Source organism: Homalodisca vitripennis, chromosome 2 (assembly GCF_021130785.1).
Source record: "Homalodisca vitripennis isolate AUS2020 chromosome 2, UT_GWSS_2.1, whole genome shotgun sequence".
In the NCBI taxonomy this organism is placed as follows: domain Eukaryota; kingdom Metazoa; phylum Arthropoda; class Insecta; order Hemiptera; family Cicadellidae; genus Homalodisca; species Homalodisca vitripennis.
Genome location: NC_060208.1, coordinates 2,820,179 through 2,842,672, shown reverse-complemented (window position 1 = coordinate 2,842,672; position 22,494 = coordinate 2,820,179). Strand labels below are relative to the sequence as shown.

At 33.3% G+C, this 22,494-nt stretch overlaps 1 protein-coding gene across 2 annotated transcripts in view; it reads left to right on the top strand.

Moving 5' to 3' along the window:
* The first annotated feature begins 960 nt into the window (after window positions 1-960).
* LOC124356046 (heterochromatin protein 1-like) overlaps window positions 961-22,494 on the top strand; it is a 33,667-nt gene continuing 12,133 nt past the window's right edge. Inside the window, exons 1-4 of one of the 2 annotated variants that reach the window (XM_046807202.1) lie at window positions 961-1,367; window positions 9,226-9,726; window positions 10,453-10,608; window positions 18,915-19,024. In XM_046807202.1, the coding sequence (XP_046663158.1) occupies window positions 1,200-1,367; window positions 9,226-9,726; window positions 10,453-10,608; window positions 18,915-19,024 (935 nt within the window). In that variant the 5' untranslated portion in view covers window positions 961-1,199. The remainder of the gene's footprint in view (window positions 1,368-9,225; window positions 9,727-10,452; window positions 10,609-18,914; window positions 19,025-22,494) is intronic. The other variant, XM_046807203.1, reaches the window with a different exon arrangement.

Genomic DNA, 22,494 nt, shown 5'->3' with positions numbered 1-22,494 from the left:
TTTGAGGCATTGTTGCAGGTTCTGAATGAATAAAATTTCAGTGACCTCCCAAAATACTGTATTTAAATGGACAAAAAGTAATGAAAGGGTTTTAATTTGATGTTCTGGTGGAAGATAGAGTGTTCCAGGGTAGTCTAAAGAATCTTGACATCCTTAGATCTCTAGCCTGCGGAAGGCAAGATGCCCACCCCCAACGCCTTACAAAGGTTTATACAAGTGTAACTAGAACCAAGCTGGAATGCAAATGCCTCTTTCTCAGAGATGGCTTTAAAGCCAATCTTGATAGCTTAGAAGTAATTCAAACCACACTTTAATAAGATATATTTTCAGGGCCATGACGTCTTTAAATACAGCTTTACATGCAAAGGCAGCTTTACCCCCACTGCACAAAAGAAGAAGAACTAGATCACCCATTTAATCTTAACTAACATATTTGGTGGGCTTACCACCATAAGTACTGGGTACTGGCATAAAAAACAAAAACTCCGTTAAATCAACCTTATAAATACAGCAGACAATTGAAATAATTTCAACAATGAGCTGTATGGACCAAGTCTTATTACAAGTCAATATAACATACTTTATCATAACAGACAATTGGAAGTGCTAAAAATATAATTAAGTATACAGCCTGTTACATTGACTAATGTTTGTATCTTGACTACTAATTCTCTTCCCAAAGTGATTAAAATCAACACGGTAAATCTCAATACCAGATAATAAAACAACTTTGGAACAAATTGAACAACCTTATGCAAGAAGCAGTGTCTAAAAGTGATTTCATTAACTGAGTGTTAAAAGTAAAATACGATTAAAAATAAATACTTATTAATGTTCCATAACCAAAGTAGCCAAACCCGCTGAATATAGCAAACAAGAAAGAAGAATGAAGTTGCACCATTTGGCTTCATGAAGACATAATATCCCTCTTTTTATAACAAAACCAGAAAAAAGCAAATGTACATGTACAAACGCCATCGTTTTGTTTGTAGTAGTTTCAAGTTTGTATTTGTTTGTTGTCGACTAGTTAGTGGAAAGCGCATAAAAATAACAAAACTTTAAGGCATGTTAAAATTATATTCTGTACTTGTTATAGTCTTAGGATTTTGGAATCGAGCCATTTTAATTCTAGTATTTTAGGATACAATAGGCTAATAGACGTTTCCTTTGTTTTATCAGAAATCTTTAAATTCGCTAAAATGGCTCGTACATCAGCGAAGGCCAAGAAACAAAAACAAGATGTAAACAAAACGAAACCTGAAGAAACTGATACAAACGATAATGAAAAACAGGAAGTGAATCCTAATAATGATAATGAAGATACTAATGGTTCTACTGACAAGGAAAATGACAACTCAAACTATGAAGTAAGTCCAATATAGAGCTTAGCTTAGCCTACGTAACATTTAGTGAGTTTAGTAAAATTAATTCAAATTTAAGTAGTCATTGTGCACATAATATGCTTATATTTATAACTAAGCAGCAATGCAAATAAGCTAGTTTACTTATAGTTATAAAATTAAAAAATTCCAAGCTCAGAGGCTGAAATAAGTAGGCTAGTTAAACCCTGGAGCTTCCATCATATTTTATATGCATACCCGTTTTATGAGGTTTTGCAGACTGTCCTTGTAAAATTTAGAATAAATCTAGATAAATATTAACTTAAATATAAAGTGGGTTAGGGTACGATAAGCGGACCCGGTTTTTTATATCGAAGAATAGGTACCAGTAAGATTAAACGCCGGGGCGGCAAATCACGAATTTGACGTTACCAACGTATTCTGCTCACCCTCCTGAACAAAAAATATATATAGTACTATGGGGTGCAAATGACAAATAACATGATTTTAGGGGGTATATTGATAAGTGGTAAAGTTTCTAATGTTTTAATGTTCAGTTTGTGTGCTGTGTCTGGATAATCTGTTTACTTGAATATTATCTGCGGCCGGGACTGATAGCATACCTGTTATCTGAGTTGTCCGGGGCATAGGTCAGTTCTACACAAGATATCGTGTTCAGTAGGTCGGATTGAGTCAGTGCGTTTAGAATGATGAATCAACCATCCACTAGTTCAACCAACCCTAGTGAATTGTGTGTGTCGGAGTGTTTGGTAGGGCACGTAAAGAGCTTACGTTTTAACCGAAACGAAATTATCTCTTTTTTAATTGAACATGGTATTTTTAAAAATGAGTGTATTTGTTCGTCGTGCGGTCGAGTGGTGTTTTTAAACTGGGAGACTTTGTTGTTTCGTTGTGATAGACAAATTAGGAAAAGTAGTAAAAAAAAAAGTTTTAAATGTTGCAATTTTAAAAAATCTGCTCGGGCAGGTTCATTTTTCAAAAGAACGCGACTAGATTTAGAGACCTATTTTGGTTTGGTGACCACGTTGCTTCACCTCAAGCCTCCGAGACAACGATACATTTCCTTGGAGTTTGGCGTTTCTTCAAATTGTGTGGTGGACTGGTATTCTTTCTGCCGCGAAGTGTACTTTCATCACATTTCAACGACGTCGAAGAAAATTGGCGGACCTTTGACAGTCGTTGAAATTGACGAGGCAAAATTTGGAAAGAGAAAGTACAATCGCGGCAGAAATATTCAGGGACAGTGGGTTTTTGGGGGAATAGAAAGGCAGAGCAGAGAGTCCTTCCTTGTTCCTGTAGATCAACGCGATAGGGACACTCTGCTCGACATAATTCAACAATGGGTTCTGCCAGGTACCACAATTGTTAGCGACTGTTGGCGGGCCTACAATTGTCTCGGTGACGAGGGATTTAGGCACTTAACGGTCAATCACTCAATAAACTTTGTCGACCCTAACACCAGCGCCCACACAAACACAATTGAGAGACACTGGAGGGAAGTCAGGGCCAACATCCCTCGGTATGGTGTCCGGACTGACCATTTTGTTGGGTACCTGGCAGAATTCCTTTTTAAGGCAAAGTACCCCCACCCACATACCAGGCTCCACCACTTTTTTGTTGCTGCTGCTCAGCTATATCCGCCAACACACTAATGGTAAGTGTTCTCTGTTAATATCCATCTATATATTTGAGTTTTTCATGATTTATTTAGTTTTTTAACTTTACATAATTGCCTTTGCATTACATTTCAATTTATATTTTTGATCAGCCCCTCTAGAATTTTATATTTTACTGATAGGTACTATCTCGAGGGATGTTTTTCTTTTATTGACATCAGCGCGGGCTTCGGCAGCACCTTCGAAGGTGCTGCCGAAGCCCGCGCTGATGGCCGGAGGCACCGTAATTAATTTTTTTCTCGAAATTAAGAAAAACATTATTAATTTTTATCAAAATTCTGCTCATTTCTGTATTATTTCTCATTTACGTTTGCAAAGATGGCGGCGAAACCGATGACGTCATCACGAGGTTCAATCATTGGCCACAAAAGGTCACGTGACGCTAGACGTGGATGTAGAACATGGAGATATTACTGGAAAGTTATTTAATTTTTTATTTTCTAGAACTTCGTTATTTCTCATTTCCACCCCATCAAACCTTATACTTTTTTTTATATAGGACGATTCCAATAAGTTAAGAACGCAAAAGTCGTATTTTTCCGCCCCGGCCGATAATATGATAATTACCGAAGAATATAGTCATCGATACCTAATATTCGCATCTCAAATCCTAGACTATCAATCAATATAAAAGTACCTATAGTCCTCAATAACAATTATATGTTTTTAATTAAAATGTGAATTTAATATTTACAGTGATCAAACAAATTATAACCAAAATTAGGAAAACTGAAGACGACCATATTTGCTCCTCTCAGTTACAATTGTTTCTTTCCCACAAATTTCACATAATGGGTTTTTCGGTACGAGTCTAACATGTTGAAGTCACGAAAAACATGTCTTATCATCTTTCAAAACAATGTCGTGTAGTTTTCTAAAATTGACTGCCATTTTTAATAATCAAGTGTTGCTTAGGCCTATATAAAATTAAAATATTACATTACGAGTATTATTTTAAAATGTGTACAGCTGTTGATATGGATTATTTAAGTTAATTGTTCAAAATAATTATTTAGTATTGATTGATTATATTGATGGTTATGATTAAGTAATATTGTTTGCCAATTTCGATATAAAAAACCGGGTCCGCTTATCGTACCCTACACAAAAAAATAATTACTTTAGAAATTTAAAAAGGTTAAAGAAAAAGTAAAAACAAAATTTGCAATAAAGTATGCACATGTATTTAAAATTCAGAATAGGCCTAGCCTATAAATTGGCCTGGAAATTTTGTCCTGAAGGAAATGTATAAGCAGACCCGGTTTTTATATTGATTGATAAAATGTTCAATACTTAAAATTCATATATTGAATATGAGTCTATCAATCATATCAAAATATCTATATTTATAATAAAAATCATGTTTGTAATTAAAATAATTAATATAACATACATAGTGACAATCTCACAAAGAACAAAGGAGCTATAAAAATCAAACAAGCAATGAGAACTGGAAATAGAAAAAGTAATAAGTAATAAATAAATCATAACAATATAACAAACATGTTGTTGTGAAATATGTTGTACAGAAAATATGAAATATGCTAAATATTTATGTTTTCTCTTTGGTAGCAAAGATTAAGCACTTAGAAGAAGTTATCGAAAGTATCTTCTCTAGAAAACCGTATTTCTCTTCTGTATAAATATAGAGATGATCTGCAAGCAGGTCACATAATATGCCACTTTTAAAACTAAGATTCATGGTCCTACGTGAGCTTTCGACTGTCTGTTATTGTCTACAAAAGATGTGTTTATTATTTAGTGTTTATACAAGTTAGTTATAATTCAAAATCAGTAACAGTTGGTTATAACTAGTTATAATTAACCCTTTTACTGCCGGACACCTTTTTTTTAGTTTGTTGAAAAATGCCGGGCTGAAATTGACTAAAATGTAATGATTTAAAAAAAAAATCATGGATTCATTATTTTTTATCGTAAATTGATAAACTTTATCTTGTTTTTTCCTTATAAGTTGTAATTTGCTACAAAAAATAATTTAAACATTTTCTGTCCTTAAAAATATATATGTTATGTCATGAAACAAAAATTTTAAATAAATAAAAATTATTTTTTGAGTTTGCACTTTAACAACTATATTTAAATATTAAACCACCACCATAATTATAATTTTTTATTGTATAGTAATTATATATAAACATTCCCAAAAAGTTTTAGGAACATACCTTGAAAAATACTGAAGCTGTGATGAATTTTTGAAATTGGTGCAATATCCTCGAATTTCAAGATAACACGTTTATTGATACATAACTTTACACTATATCGCTTTATAATACATAAATCACTTTATAATACATAAATCACTGTCCATTGATATGAAAATATAATACATAATAGAAAATTAAAGTTAAAAGGCACTTTGATCAATATTTACAAAAATATATATACATTTTTAGGTTCATAGCCCTGCTGATTAGCACTCGTGTTCCCCAAAACTTGTGGGATGAACACCTTTTTTGCAGTTTTTGCAGACAGTCCTGGTTCTCTTCCTCTTCCCTCCAGTACTCATTTTATTAATCGTAAAAATATGTAGATTTACAAATATAAATGTCAAATAAAGTGTAAAACACGAAACAAAACAAGTGGAACTCACAACTAATGAGATCGACCATAACCTCATCAAACCAAACTCGAGTTATAACCAAAGAAGTTCAGTAACAAAAATGGCTTCCATAGATTATAAAACCTGTTTTCTGTGTGTTGTCCATATAGTAATGAATAACACAGCTGAATTTTGATGCATTTGGACAACATTGAAAACCAGTATAAAACAAATACGAGACGGCTTTTATAGCGCACGTTGGCGATTTTCGCACAAACGGCAGCGTGCGCAATCGCGCACGTCGGCAGTAAAAGGGTTAAGTAATATAGTTTCAGTATTGATATAAAAACCAGGACTACTTATCGTACTCAACCCTAATGTTGTACTGTTTATATTAATTTTTTTTTTCAATATTTTTAATAAATAAGTGTGTATTTGAAATTTTTTCCTGTTTGCCGTAATTGTATAACACATTGATAGTCTATAATAGTGTTCTTACTTTGTATATTATCCTAAATATAGTAGCAATATAACTTTTAGAATAGCAAATTTTTCCATGAGCAGAGAAATATACATTGCTGTAAGTTTTTTTAGCAATTCATAATGGGCAGAGTAGGATAAGCGGACCTGGTTTTTATATTTCTTATTACAATCATCGATACTTTATATTTAACTACCAGTCAATAAACCTAAACACTAAATTAAAGTTATTTGTTTCAAATTAATAGAAATAGTTTAAACAATTACGTAACTTAATGTCATAAATAATAAAGGAGCCAAGGCCATTAAACAAACGTTAATATGGGACAGGTGATGGGAAAAATTACATTTAAATAATAAAGAAAACATAACAAAACAAATATCTTGCAACTGAGAAAGACCCAGTAAATCATAGTGTCCTTTTGATGTGTCTTTGACACATCAGTGCTATTTTGTATAGTTTTCTAAAGTTAACTATCTTTTTTTTTATTTAAAAGATGTTACTAAAATGAAAAGTTGGTGCAATTAAATATCGTTTAACTACTATAGTATGAGATATATCAACTCAAGCATGGGTTGAGAATCAGTTGATGTGAAAATGCAGCAACACCGCAATGTGAGGGAGAAAGTGGGGTTTGGTGACTGTCTATATGGCCAAGATTTCAATGACATGTCTCATACTATAATGCGTTTTAAAAGATTTAAAAAATATTTCCAAAATTTAATTGTTATCTGTTGTTTTTATAATTCAATTTTTTAGCATTTTCCGTTTGAAAAACAAGAAATATTGTTGAATTGGGTAAAGCAGGGGTGCCCAACCTTTTTTACCCAAGGGCCATATTGTAAAGCCTTTATGGTCAGGCGGGCCAACATCCCTGGGGATTTGGAACCCCAAACAAAACGTATTGCCCGAGGTTTGTTCCAGAAATCTTGTGCAAAATATGAGTTTTAAGGTTATTTGGCCCTTGTTTCCTGATTATTGTAATTTCTTATTATTTATTAGTTGTTAGGTAAAGGTTTATAATATATTATGTTTTTATGTTCTTTTAGTAGAAATAAATATAAACCCAGACTTTTGGATGTTTGCTCTAATTCTGAGGGAACAATAAAAAAGTCAACAATAAATTGAATACATTGATTTTAATTAATCCTACTAGGATACTAGGACATACAAATTACCACCATAAATGAGGTAGTGGAAATAAACAAGTCACGTGGCGAGTGGTAACCTTGAGTTGGGTAGGGGTTACGTCGCCGCACCATGCGCTGTGCCGTGCTTTATGCGCGCTCTATTCGCCAGCCGGCAGCCACCACCGTAGTCAGTGAAATCTGTCTGCAACTACTTTACTTCTTTCAACACTCATACTCCACCAAATGAATACGGCTCGTTCTACGTGAAATCGGCTGGACTGCTTGGTTCTCAAAATTTGTATTTATTTAATATTTCTAATGCTTGTAAACAAATTTGGTTGTTTTGGCAACAAGGCGGGCCACATAAAACTGACTCGCGGGCCGGATTCGGCCCGCGGGCCGTAGGTTGGGCAGCCCTGGGCTAAAGTAGTCAATTAATGTTTTTTATACTATGTATTTATTTGTAGACAGTTTGGTTAAATTTCTTTGTGTTATTCCCATTTTACTTTTATCCACATCGGTAATGAGATTTGCAATTGTCATCTTTGGTGCTGCTGTAGCCTACGCTGATGGTTCAACTGTTATATTACGAGACACATCAATTCAAGCCTGGGCTGTGGAACGGTGTTGTCAGCTGTTACAGAAGAATAGCTTATGATACGATAATCAAGTGATTTTTACTGCTCACCTATCTTCCTGAATCGTTTACCTTCACGATTTAAATTAACACATTTACACTGACCATATAGAACTTAAGCAAACAATAATAATTAAATAAAAATATCCAGAATAATCAAAACCTAAGAACAAACAGATGTAAACAACGGGAAGCGAGATGTCGTCCTGTCGCCTCACACTGCAAGGTGAGGGGGAAGTGGGTGTGGTGACTGCCCATATCACCAGGTTTGCAGTCATATATCTTGTACTATAGTGCTTTTTATGAAATAAAAATTTTTTCCAAGATTTAATAGTTATCTGTTCTTTTTAAAAATTTAATTTTTAAGCAATGTCCGTTAAAAAAAAACAATAACTATTATAATGTACCTAAAGTAACAAAACTTACCGTTTTGAATACTATTTATACAATTGTAGAAAGTTTGGTTAAATTTGTTTGCATTATTTTAAAATTTACTTTTATTGTCATTGGTAACAAGATTTGTATTATTAAATACTTGCAATCGGCCTCTTGAACAAAATGGTTTAAGGTTTTAAGGGGATTAAAATGGCAAATAATGAATTGTAGAATATTAAAATCGGAACTACTTTTCTTACAAGATAGGAAGTTAAGTTTAGATTAATTTACAATATTTTGTTTGCTTTGTCAAGTTGTATTTCTTAGCTAGCACTAAATAAATAGCCTCAGTCATTCGTGAGCCTTTAGAATTTAATGATTTATGATTCGTATTGGCAGCAATATAAACTTTTACTCTCAGAAGGTCTATATGAACAAAAACGAGGTTTATTTGGTTAAAATTCTCCTGATTTCAGTATTATTAACTTGTCTTTTGCACTCTGGTCATTAATTTCATATTTACTCTTCCATCAATATAATCAGCTGATGATTAATAACTTAAAATTAACTTAAATCAACTGATGTATACAATTTCTGGTTGTAGGCAAACATCATATTTGATTTCAAAGTGACTTCATCAAAATAAAAGTAAAAAATAAACGAAATAACAAGTAAGATGATTAAGTGTCTTTTATAGGTTTCAAGATGTTTGTCTTCTGGTTATTGTTTCTCTATTTTTTTAAATGAGATTTTTCCTATTAGGCCTACCTGATCTAATTGTTGTTTAGTGTTTTAGTTCCATTACTATTTATTATAGGTAAACCGGTTGTAAAGAAACCTGTGCAGAAGCAAATTTCTGAGCAGCACCAAACAGGAGGGCCCCCCTTCGGAGGGGGGTATTTTGTATTAAATTACTTGTATCCAGTGGTTTCCACATCAAAATTAAGTATGCCTTATGTTATGAATTGTATAACTTTCGTAGCCTAACATCAGTTAAAATTGTAGGTTGAGAAAATAGTTCATACAAGAGTGTACCACGGCAAGAGGCAGTTCCTGGTGAGATGGAAGGGCTACAAGGAAGACAATGACACTTGGGAGAACGAGTCAGTGTTGCAGTCTTGCTCAGAGGTTCTGGATGCTTTCAAGTTAGACAATCCAAAACTGATTGAGAAGGTCAAGGAGGAATCGGACAGCGAGTCTGATGAAGAAAGCAATGCTGAAAAAGGAAAAAAGAGGACCAAAAAACGAAATAAAAAACCAGCCAATAAAAAGGCAAAAAAAAGGTCAAAATCAAAAACTGAAGTTACATTAGAAAAAGAGGATGAAGATAAAAGTGACAGTGAAGATGTTGATGTAAAGAAAAAAGTCAGTAAAGGAGCCAAAAAAGATTTGTCAAAATCAAAACAAGAAACAAAAGAATCACCGGACAAAAACAGAAAATTCTCAGAGAAGGATGATGATGATGATGACAGTGTTGAATCAGTTACTGATGGGAAAAATTATGAGGTAAGTAATTTTATAATTATAATTTTTTTCTCTCTATATTTATTCCAGATAAATTTTGTTGTAGAATATGATTTTGTCTGATTATATTTTTGTGTCTGCCAGTTTGGAACCTTTAAAAAATCTTGGAATTTAGTGTTAGAATTTATATATATATATATATATATACCCACCGTCATGAAAATGAATTAAATGTATATGTACCCACTGCCATGAAAATAAATTAAATAGATACATACCCACCGTCATGAAAATAAATTAAATATACATGTACCCACTGTCATGAAAATAAAGTAATTTAGCTCAATTCTAAAGGTTAGTCAGCTGTTTTGTTCTGAATTTTACAATTTAATTGTTATAAGAAGGATAAATTTGGTTCAGTTACTTACATAATCACTATATTTAAACCTTTGTAGTAAAATATGTGGCACACATGCCTCTTCTAGGGTTAGCTACCCATTTAATTATGAGCTTAAAGAAAAAAAATTATTGGTATTATATTCTCTAAAAAAATAATTATATTTGATCAAGTAAGTCAGTTTTATTATTCCCAAAAATGCCATTTATTTTCAAAGCACATAAAAAATACCAATCATGTAAAATCTGTAAAAAGACAATAGCAATTGAAATAAAACCTTTAGGGTTTTTCGTTATTTATACTTTTGCAGTTTTAACAAAATAAAGTGGCCAGGGTTCCAATTGCATGGACTAAAGTGAGATGTTTGACAGGTAGAGAAGATTCTGGAGGTGCACACTCGTAAGAATGGAAGCAGAGAGTTCCTGATTCGCTGGAAAGGCTATCGGCCCAGTGATGACACCTGGGAACCTGAAGAACATCTGGACTGTCCTGATCTCATAGAGAGGTTCATGGAGAAGGTGGACAAGGTATCTATCACATGTTCCGCACTGTTTGATTCTATATCTTTATCCACCACTCGTCGAGTCCAAAAACTTCAAATAACACGAAATTATCATTGGTTTCTGCCAAGTACCACCTTCCAAACTTATCTTAGTAATTTGTTTTTATTTATGGTCATCACTACAAAATTACTATAAAATTACTATTTTCATTATAACTATTGTCAAAAGTTAAAAGAAATAAAATTATGAGATTTTATTAATGGTTTCAGCTTGTTTTGGTAAATTAATTGTTCTGAAGTATTTTATGTAGAAAGACTATTTTAAAACTTAAAATTCGTCCTTATAAATAAAATTTAAAACTTCATTCAGCTCTTAACCCGATGCCATGATAGTTTATTGTGGTGTTTCAGCACCGATGCCATGATAGTTTATTGTGGTGTTTCAGCACCGATGCCATGATAGTTTATTGTGGTGTTTCAGCACCGATGCCATGATAGTTTATTGTGGTGTTTCAGCACCGATGCCATGATAGTTTATTGTGGTGTTTCAGCACCGATGCCATGATAGTTTATTGTGGTGTTTCAGCACCGATGCCATGATAGTTTATTGTGGTGTTTCAGCACAGTTTCATTCAAATTGTTTCACAGTTTGGCACATATTACAAACAAATTGTAATAGTTTTATTCCTATTGGATGTACAGTTATTAAACTTTTATCTCATATAAAATGTTGTTTTAAATTCATTATACAAAAATATTACTCTATTACACACACGCACGCACGCACTCTCTCTCTCTCTCTCTCACACACACACACGCCCATTTATATTTATTCTTGTCCTATGTTTTAGAAAGAAAATAGGGTACTTTGGGATTATACCGACCACACCAGTATGAAGAACACAAAATATAAATTTATAGAAACAAACATGATAGAACGAAAAAAAAAACAACACTTTAGTTACAAAATTACAAACTTACAACGATTATCAATTGCTAATGGGGTCAGATTCCGTTATATACCCTCAACGCTTAAACTTTTTTCAATGAACTTAGAACATTATAAAACGATGTAGTTGAGTAACAGAACTAACATTCCATCAATCAACGCATTTCCAGGTATTGTGATCGGTATTGTTGTCGCTGTTATCTTATCTTTCTCAAGAATCCCGATTGCGGCAGGCCGCGCGGCATCACATGATTATTTAAGTTTTTTGCACGGTAGATAATTACCTTTCCATTACATTTCAATTTATATTTCTGATCAGCCCCTCTAGAATTTGACATTTTACTGATAGGTACTATTTCGAGGGATGTTTTTCTTTCGTTGACATCAGCGCGGGGCAGCACGAGGTGCTGCAGAAGCCCATGCTGATGGCCGGAGACACTCGCATTTTGGGTGGCGGAGTGTGATCAAGAATAAAAACAAGTTTTTGTGTGTATTTTTCAATAAAGAGTTTAGTTTTTGTTGAATTTTTGTATTTGGAGAAATGTAGGGGTAAAACACGGAAGTACAACAAAGCAACGCACCAGCTGAATGGGCGGCGAGACTCTGCAATCACGTTGTCTACTAGACCGCTCGACTTTGACCTCTGTCTGAGGATGGGGAGGGGTTTGCGATTAGACAATTCCTGTTTCATATTGACGAAATATTGTTCTACGCTAATCTAGTAATCAGTACAAGAAAAATGTCAAATAACGATTCTTGTCTGGGTGTGGTCGGTATAATCCCAAAGTACCGAAAATAGCTCAAAAACAATTTTGTCATATTGGGCAAAAAAAAATAAATAAATGTATTTTGAAATTAGGAAATGACATAATATTCTGTTCGAGGCCCATATTTAAAATGAAGATTAAAATTTATGTAGCGGAAAGTAATGAAAATTATATATTCTATTAATACTTATATACTATTTTATGTTGTTGTTGTTGTCTGAATGTGTTATATTTGTCTTTAATATTTATATTTGTTATTTACTGTGTGATACTAATTTTTTCGTTAAATCTATTTATATATTTGTTTGTTGATATTTTTGAAATTTTTAATACTCTATTGCTGTTTTGATAATTATTTGTTTGTTAAATCTATTTATAATATTTATGCTTGTTGATATTTGAATATTATTTGTTGATCTTACTGTCTTTGGTTGTGCATGGAGATAGAAAGTGTTCTGACCAATAATTGATATTTGATATTTAATAATTATTATTCATATATTTATTTTTTTGTTAAAACTTAATATATTTATGTTTGTTAATTTTTTACCTTGTTTTTGTTAGATGATTCTTGTTAAAATCTGGATTGTATAAGTAGTAAATTTAGTATATGTATGGACTGATAGTAAGAAGATAGTATTTGTGCACCATGGTAGAAGAAAACATAAAAATAAGAAAAAAAATATTTACTTGCCAACTGCATGTATATTTTGTTTAGTGTATTGCATATTATTGTAATAATAAGTCACACCTGCTTCTAAGCACCTGACTTTGTAAACTTATATAAAATTTTTGAAATATAGGTTTTTGTAAACTCTGTAAACACACGCACACACTCAGAGTTAAAAGTATAGATACACTAGTTCTTGATGGATAAAGATAGAGGGGTGGAACTTGGGACACCTTTCTATTAAGTAACACGTAATTTGAAAAGTCTTGATAAAAGAAGAAGAACAGTGGAAATTATCCAAACCCAGTACAAAATGGCAGCTCATTGAAATTAATTAACGATTAATTGAGGCATAACATGTACATCCACATTCAGAAAGTAAATCATTTCAATAGACAACCACTTTCCGTACAAACTCTGTTTTACAGTTATTACCTGCTGCAGGACAGGCCTTCCTTATCTCATCACTTTTGAGGAAGTCCAGTATCATGTTCAGTTTCTTTTTGGAATAAAAGTTTTGGATGAAAGCTAATGAAAGCCGTTTAAGTTGTGTTTTTGTGATACTTTACACTGAAATGGAGTGTTTAAGTGAACAATAGAACCTGTTGACGAGAGACTATGGAGACCCGGTGAGATCTTATGATGAAGTAAGGAATTTATTTAATGACACTTTTCCCAATCGAAACCCTGTATCTAAATCAGGAGTTCAAAAAACAATCCAATATGTTTCCAGGAAACAGGTAGCATTAAAGACCACTCCAAACCTGGACGACCAAAATCGGCTACAAACTAAGCATTGTCACTTGACATTTTACAGTCTGTTGCAGAAGATCCTCACGCCTCAACAAGAAATGTTTTTCAAAATTAGATACATCTCAAACATCAAGTTTTACATTACAGTGGTTATAAAGAATACAAAAATTGTTTAGTTCATGAACTAAATGAGGACCATTTTTTATTGTCAAGTAGAATTTTTTTAAATAAAGATGCGGAACATTTATAATAATACAATTATATTAAACAACATTGCTTTCTCAGATCAAAATCAAAAAATCAAATCAAATCACATTTATTTCCACACAAAAAAATGAAATACAAAATAAATCTTTACATTGAAAATGATAACAAATGTAGCATTTGTATATTATCTAATTAATATAAAACATACAAAACTATTCTAGTAATACAATTCAAAATAATTAACATTAAATAATTACGCTAAAATAATATAAAAAAGACTTATGTCACCATAAATAAATGAATATAAATGAATAAAGAGATGAAATATACATATTATATATATATACATATACATGTATATACACATACATATACACATACATATCCACATCCATACACGCATACCTAGTAAAAACAGCATTAAATTTGCTACATAATTTCTGGATAAATTAAAATAATGGGAAAAGAGTCTATATGGGCCTTAATGGCCTGTGCGTAGACTCGAGTTGAAAATGTTACGATTCGAATTTTATCTCGAGCAGAGTGTAGATTTGTATAAAATTTGTTAATTGAAAGAAGACATCTAAAGCAGAATAAACGACGGATATGACCTGGAATTCCGATTATCAGCAATATAGTGGAGAAAGTAGACAAAAACAAATATAAATATAGATGAGGCAACTTTCATGTTAAACAGTAACGTTAACAGATACAATGCTCGTTATTGGGCTGATGTTAACCCTCATTGGATGAGAGAGCAACAAACCCAGCATCGTGGTTTCACATTGTGAGGGATCAGTTTATTGATCCCTTTTTTATTGATGGAAACCTAATACTGAGGTATACTAGGAAATTTTATAAAATTAGGTTTATCTAGCTATCCAAGTAGCAACCAACAACTGTTAGGGTAAAAACATAGTGGAGCGGTTGAGGCTAGGGTGTAACGGAGAAGGTAGCTGAGAGGGTTTTGATCCCCGATGCTAGCGGTTGCTTCACATGCACATAGTACGGCGGCGATCAACGCGGTGAATCAAGAGGCTTCAGTTGTTCACTTTTCAATATGTCTTCAGACAGTGATGACGATTTTGTGTTGTATGAGAATAGTGCACTGAAAATGATTGTTTTAGGTAATAGAAGTTGTGCAGTGCACCCTGTAAATAGGCAGCGTAAGGAATTTGGAGAGTACCACCATCTGTTTCCCCAGTTGAAGAAATATCCAGATAGATTTTTCCAGTACACCAGAATAGATTACAGTACCTTTGAATATATATTGAACTTAATTTCTCCTCATATGGAGGTCAAATATACAAATTTTGTAAGCAGAAGCAGCCGATTGAATGTGACGAGAAGCTATTTATTACACTCAGGTAAGTTTTATTATGCAAATTTATATTATGCATTTGCTAATCAGGGTGTTTTTTTCCAAAATCTTAACGATACAATTCCACATTAAAGTAAACGTAATATTAAAATAAATAAATATAATATATATATATTTAAATGAAATACGTTAAAGTAATAAAATATTGATTTACAGTATTAAAATTGAAATAAATTAAAATACTTTTCACCTTTATGTGTATAATCGTATTCTGTGTAAGGGTACTGGTTAACACATGTCTGGTAATTTATACTAATCGTTAATATTAGGAAGTTATTGAGAATAGAATAATTGCATATTTATTAGACCATTCATGTTGGTAGGTACAGTAATATTATAGTTAAATAAAAACAGATCAAAACGAATCAATTTATTAACTGCAATTAATTGACAATGAAGTTTTAAAAAGACAAACAAATAATTAGTTTGGATTGCCACTCCACATATGAACACTAGACTCAGCACCAGGCATATTTCCAATGTTAAGCAAAGTGTACGAGTCCTCATCGATCGAGATTGGTGTACAAGGGCCAGTCACAGAACCATGAGTAGACAAAGGGGTAGAACGTGATGAAGAGTCGACATACCCACTACCGTATGCGTATTTCATGACTAAATTTTGAACATCATTATGAAACATTAATTTATTCACTCCAGTAATCAACTTAAGATGGGGGCTTAGACTTTCGAAAAAACTTGAAGTCTGTCATCCTTTTTTTGTTCCTTGTCCAGTTCTTGTTTTCTTTTTTTTTCTTGTAGCATTGAAAGTTTTTTTTTTCTTCAAGCTGCACTAACTGTTGTATGTGATCTTGAATACCCGTTCTTTTTCGAAAGTCATTAGTATGGGTAAACGTTTGGGTTTCATTGTTAAACAGTAGTGGTTGCTACTGATGGGGTATTGTCATTCATCAGTGTATCATCAGTTACATTGTGCTCGTCTTCCTCATTATCAGGCGAATCAGGATTATTATCACTCACCTCTGTAATTTCGGTTTGAACTGCTTTCCTCTTTTCAGAGCGGTGTTCACTCAATGTTTATATTTCCACTGGAGGGTCCTTACCTGAAATTGTTCTCTCAAAAAATCCAAACTCATAAAGTAAGGCCAATTTGGCTTGTAAACAGTATCTGCTCCCTGGCCTGATCTCTCTTTTTTTGCGTTTTTCGGAAAGAGCTTCCTTCCACTTTTGTGCTTCTTTCACTGAAATAAAATAATGAATTAATAATTCAGTGTGTTTAATAAATTAAATAGAACTCTAATGTAAGGAGAGGGCCCCTTAGACCCCGCTCTCTTGAAGGGATGTAATCTATACTGTACCTCCTACCCCCCCCGGTAGGCTTAGCCCCCTCTGGGAAAAATTTCTGCAAACACCCTTGGTGAATGTAGCGAGGAATAGGGTTGTTACTTTCTGTTATTTAGTAAAAATTTAGATAAAACCCCTTAACTGTTATAGGTTTTTAATTTCAGATATCTGGCTACCGGGCGCCATCCTTTAGAAGCCTATCATTCACATTTAGAATTTGGAGCTTCAACAGTAAGCAAAATAGTAAGCGAAACTGTGAAACAACTATGGAATGTTTTGCAACCAATACACATGCCTGTACCTACGTCAGATACGTTTCTTCGCACCAGCCAAGAGTTCTACAATATTTGGAATTTCCCAAATTGTATTGGATGCATAGATGTCAAAACACATTAGAATTATTTCCCCTCCACATTCTGGAGACGATGTTCTACAAACTACAAAAAGTTTTATTCAATAGATTTACAAGGTGTTTGTGACGCTCAGTACAGATTTTCTATGATCGATGTTGGAGGATTCGGTAAACAGAACGATGGAGCAACACTAGCAGTTTCAGATATGTACTTACAAATTAAAAATAATCAGCTAAATATTCCAGATGATAGTTATTTTACCAGGGACATACGTCAAAACATCTTTGGTTTTTCTAGGCGATGAAGCTTATCCTCTGTCCCTTCGATTATTAACACCTTACCCAACTGACAACCTAACGATGGAAAAAACTGCATACAACTTTCGGCACTCAAGGGCGAGAAAAACAATTGAGTGTACATTCGGAATATTGTATTCAAAATGGAGAATACTCGCAAAGTGTATTGAAGCTAAACACGAGACTGCCGATCACATAGTTAAAGCTGTTTGTGTTCTTCAAAATACAATAATTGACAGAGAAGGATTTGAAAGACATTTGAGCGAGGTAATACCTGGTGAAAAGACTCGAGGCGATACCGAACCTGTGCCAAGACGAAGGGGCCGACACCTAACTGCAGCAATGCTTTTAACGTGATACATTCAAGGCATATTTCCAGGGAAAACCCCATCAAATTTAAGAAAGACAATGAGCAATAATTTTAATGTTTTGTTTGTGTTCTAATAAATGAATTTCTCATACCTGTACAGTTGTTTTTCTTGGCTATTTCCTTCCACATACGATCGAGAATGAATCTAATTATGGTGGCTGGATTGTTGTTGGTCCCAGACAGCACTGCGTTCACGCACTGATAAAATAAACGTTTCAGTATCCATAACAGCTGCACTTATTTTCGAATTTGACAAACGAGGGCTCGACTGAACCCTCGAGCAAAGAAATCGGGTATCAATATCTGAGAGGAGAGGCTAGTGTGTCGAGACTTGAACAGCGCCCCTCTCCGCTCCACTATGATTCAGCGCATCTAACTGCATGTATTCTTTTCAACCCTCTCAGCTCCCTTCTCCGCTACACTCTAGCCTTGCCGCTCCACTATGTTTTTACCCTTATGAAGTTTGGTTCCAGCAGGATGGAGCACCTCTACACCACGGTCTGCATGTGGTCAAATCGCTGGATACAGAAGAGGAAGTATCGAGTGGCCACCAAGATCGTCAGATATACCTTCACTTGACTACTTTTTGTGGAGTCACATTAAAAACAACATCTACAAAAACAAAATCTCAGTAATAACAAATAATCTCAGTATTTTAGGGACAGAATAGTATCGGAAATTCAAATTTTCCTTGTGAATCCATACAGCATGCCGTTTCATGTTTCTACAACAGTGTTGGACATTGTGAAACTGTCCTGGGACAGCAGTTTGAACATCTGATTTAAAAAACACCTGTTAGTAAGGTTTCGCCGTTTTATTGCGTAACATAATTATAATTACTAGTGCTACTACTGTAACATTTAAAAATTTTAAACTGTCCTCCATAAAGCCCGTTTTAGGAATATTGTTTCGTTTTTGTTTCACAGAGGGGTTCATTTTTCTATCTTTGTCCATTGATGTTGAGCAGGATCCATCCATGCTTTTAACAGAATTAATTTCAATAAGCTGCCATTTTTTCTGGGTTGAAATATAAAGCTCTGGTTCCCATTGTACTTCTTCTTTTATCAAGACCTGTCAAATGAGGTGTCACTTAATGGGTCTTTAAATTTAAAAATCTTATTTTGGGGAAATGGGCAAAGTTGTAACAGTGACTAAAAAGTTAAATTCTATTTCCCAGAAAGGTGTCCCGAGTATATATCATACATATTTACTTTAAAAGGCCAATGAATTTTAGTTGATTGTAAAAGTTAGCTGTAGAAGATGAGAGAGATGAAATGTTGCAGGCCAAGAGTGTGCCAGCGAGAGAACTAAGAGAGTCTAGAACTCCGACCAAACGATACGTACCCAACAACAGAGGCCAGCACAGGACAAGTCAGCGACAGGGAGGTGTCAGGTAAGCCATATAGCTTATAACCACTGCGATACTAACAATTGTTACAGCTGGTGAACAGTACTCGTACAGACCTTGGTCAAACCAAAAACATGGTTAAAACAAAGGGAGCCTTGCTAAATAAAGTGGTTTTCAGTTAATTACCTTATAAGAGCATTTGTAATCCATTTATATTGTCTTATTTAGTTGAGAAAAAAGTAAGTTACCAATTTAATACCCACGACAATGAATAACAAATGTGCAATATTTACAGCTTAGCTGTTGAGTTATGATTACTTATTAACTCGTTTAGAAGAAATTAATGATTGTTTGTTGTGTTGTTGCAGCAGCTTCCTTTCTTATTATTGTCAAACATAACTTCAATATAACCATTTTGGCACAAAGCAAACTGTCTACCTGTCCCTCCAAATAATGTAGCAAACACTCAACATCATTTTATTGCTGCTCCGTGTATGACCTTGACCCTCCTCCCCCTCTTTAATAATAACAATGAAGGATGTTTCCGGGAAAAGAAAGGAGTACAACCGTATGGATGTCCAGGAGCGGCACATCGCTAACCGCAAATGTCGATATTCTGGAATGCAAGGGTAATTCGATAAGTTTAGTCTACTCTGTGAGATGGCTGTTGGAGTTGGTGGGGTTCGTTCCTTAAGAGTCAAAGGTTGTTGCAGCCTAGACATAAGAGTGTGCCACCCCCTGCCTGCTTTCACTGGAGAGGCTGGTACAGAGTTGGCTTCCCCTTCTCCCCGAGGGGACATGACTTGAGATTAGTGCCCTAAATTCTTCTTCATGGATCTCGACAGGAGGTCGCCCCTATCCTAACTTTACCTATCCACCCATCCAAAATATCCTGTCACTCCAGAAGCAACACAAAGGCCCTTATAGGACTAGGTTCAATTTCTAAGCTTCTTGTTAAGAGAACAAAAGAAAAAAATTGTAAAATTGCCAAAATATGATGCACAATTGTTTTTAATATGCATTGATAATACTTTTTTTATTATTATTTTCACTGAAAGAGTTTACCCCGATTAATCTGCAACACGGTTGTTCCCCCCTTAGAAATCGGAAGTTGACTGTATTCAATAGTTACTGCCAAGAAATCTACTCGTATGTATGATTTACAAAAATAAAAACTTTAAAAAAAATTTAATTCAATTCAAATAATTGCCTCTTGCTTCCGACTTTTATGGAGAATCAGTTGTCGTCAGATACCAGTATCCTCAAACTTCGATTATATTGATTGCATAGGTTAGAATTAGATGTTATAAATATTTGCCAGTTTAAAAAACAAAAAAAAAATCTATAACTTTAAGACTTAATATCATAATGTGTCTCAATATTCATAAACCACGGACATAATTCCGTGAATCACGGAGTGGGGCGTATATATGTACAACTACGCTCTACTCTTTTGAGTTAAATAATTTAGCATTAGTCATATCTATCTTGACAGTAAAATACATAAGATATGCACAAAAGTTATTTTCACTAATAAATAACACTTGCTTTCAATGTAGCTTAAGGTCACGTATTTGGCTTATTTACCTTACTTTGGGGTACAAAGAGAGGTTTTGAGAAACAGCATCTGGACTTGTTTGGGCAAATATAAATTAGGCCTCTAAAAGAACAAAGTTTATCAGCAGGGTCCTAGTTCGCTATAATAATTAATACTATTTAACTTAGTTGACTATCAACTGAGTCATCATATTTAGTCAAATACAAAGTCTTAGCACGTGTTGGAAACATGTTCACTATATTAGATTCAAACTTACTGTAGTTTACTATCAACTGAGTTATCATATTTAGTCAAATACAAAGTCTTAGCACGTGTTGGAAACATGTTCACTATATTAGATTCAAACTTACTGTAGTTTACTATCAACTGAGTTATCATATTTAGTCAAATACAAAGTCTTAGCACGTGTTGGAAACATGTTCACTATATTAGATTCAAACTTACTGTAGTTTACTATCAACTGAGTTATCATATTTAGTCAAATACAAAGTCTTAGCACGTGTTGGAAACATGTTCACTATATTAGATTCAAACTTACTGTAGTTTACTATCAACTGAGTTATCATATTTAGTCAAATACAAAGTCTTAGCACGTGTTGGAAACATGTTCACTATATTAGATTCAAACTTAGTTTACTATCAACTGAGTTATCATATTTAGTCAAATACAAAGTCTTAGCACGTGTTGGAAACATGTTCACTATATTAGATTCAAACTTAGTTTACTATCAACTGAGTTATCATATTTAGTCAAATACAAAGTCTTAGCACGTGTTGGAAACATGTTCACTATATTAGATTCAAACTTAGTTTACTATCAACTGAGTTATCATATTTAGTCAAATACAAAGTCTTAGCACGTGTTGGAAACATGTTCACTATATTAGATTCAAACTTAGTTTACTATCAACTGAGTTATCATATTTAGTCAAATACAAAGTCTTAGCACGTGTTGGAAACATGTTCACTATATTAGATTCAAACTTAGTTTACTATCAACTGAGTCATCATATTTAGTCAAATACAAAGTCTTAGCACGTGTTGGAAACATGTTCACTATATTAGATTCAAACTTAGTTTACTATCAACTGAGTTATCATATTTAGTCAAATACAAAGTCTTAGCACGTGTTGGAAACATGTTCACTATATTAGATTCAAACTTAGTTTACTATCAACTGAGTTATCATATTTAGTCAAATACAAAGTCTTAGCACGTGTTGGAAACATGTTCACTATATTAGATTCAAACTTAGTTTACTATCAACTGAGTTATCATATTTAGTCAAATACAAAGTCTTAGCACGTGTTGGAAACATGTTCACTATATTAGATTCAAACTTAGTTTACTATCAACTGAGTTATCATATTTAGTCAAATACAAAGTCTTAGCACGTGTTGGAAACATGTTCACTATATTAGATTCAAACTTAGTTTTACTATCAACTGAGTTATCATATTTAGTCAAATACAAAGTCTTAGCACGTGTTGGAAACATGTTCACTATATTAGATTCAAACTTACTGTAGTTTACTATCAACTGAGTTATCATATTTAGTCAAATACAAAGTCTTAGCACGTGTTGGAAACATGTTCACTATATTAGATTCAAACATAGTTTATAAATTAAACTACGAAATTAAGAGAATAAGTTTCTTTATTTCTTCAAGATGACTTACTTTAAGTTGTGAATTGGTTTACACTGTTATTAACTTATGATTTGAACAGTGTTTTAAAATACTCACTTTGAAAAAATTAACTTAAATTTGAATTAAACGTCAACATAAAACTAAATTGACAAAATGGATAACTTAAAATTTATTACACATTAAAATTAACTAGGCCTACCTTATGGATAAACCTTATGGACAGTAAATAAAGTTATTGGTACAATCTTCGAAGAACAGAGAAATTTGTTGTAAGTCTCTGTGTATATTAAACAATAAAATAATAAACAT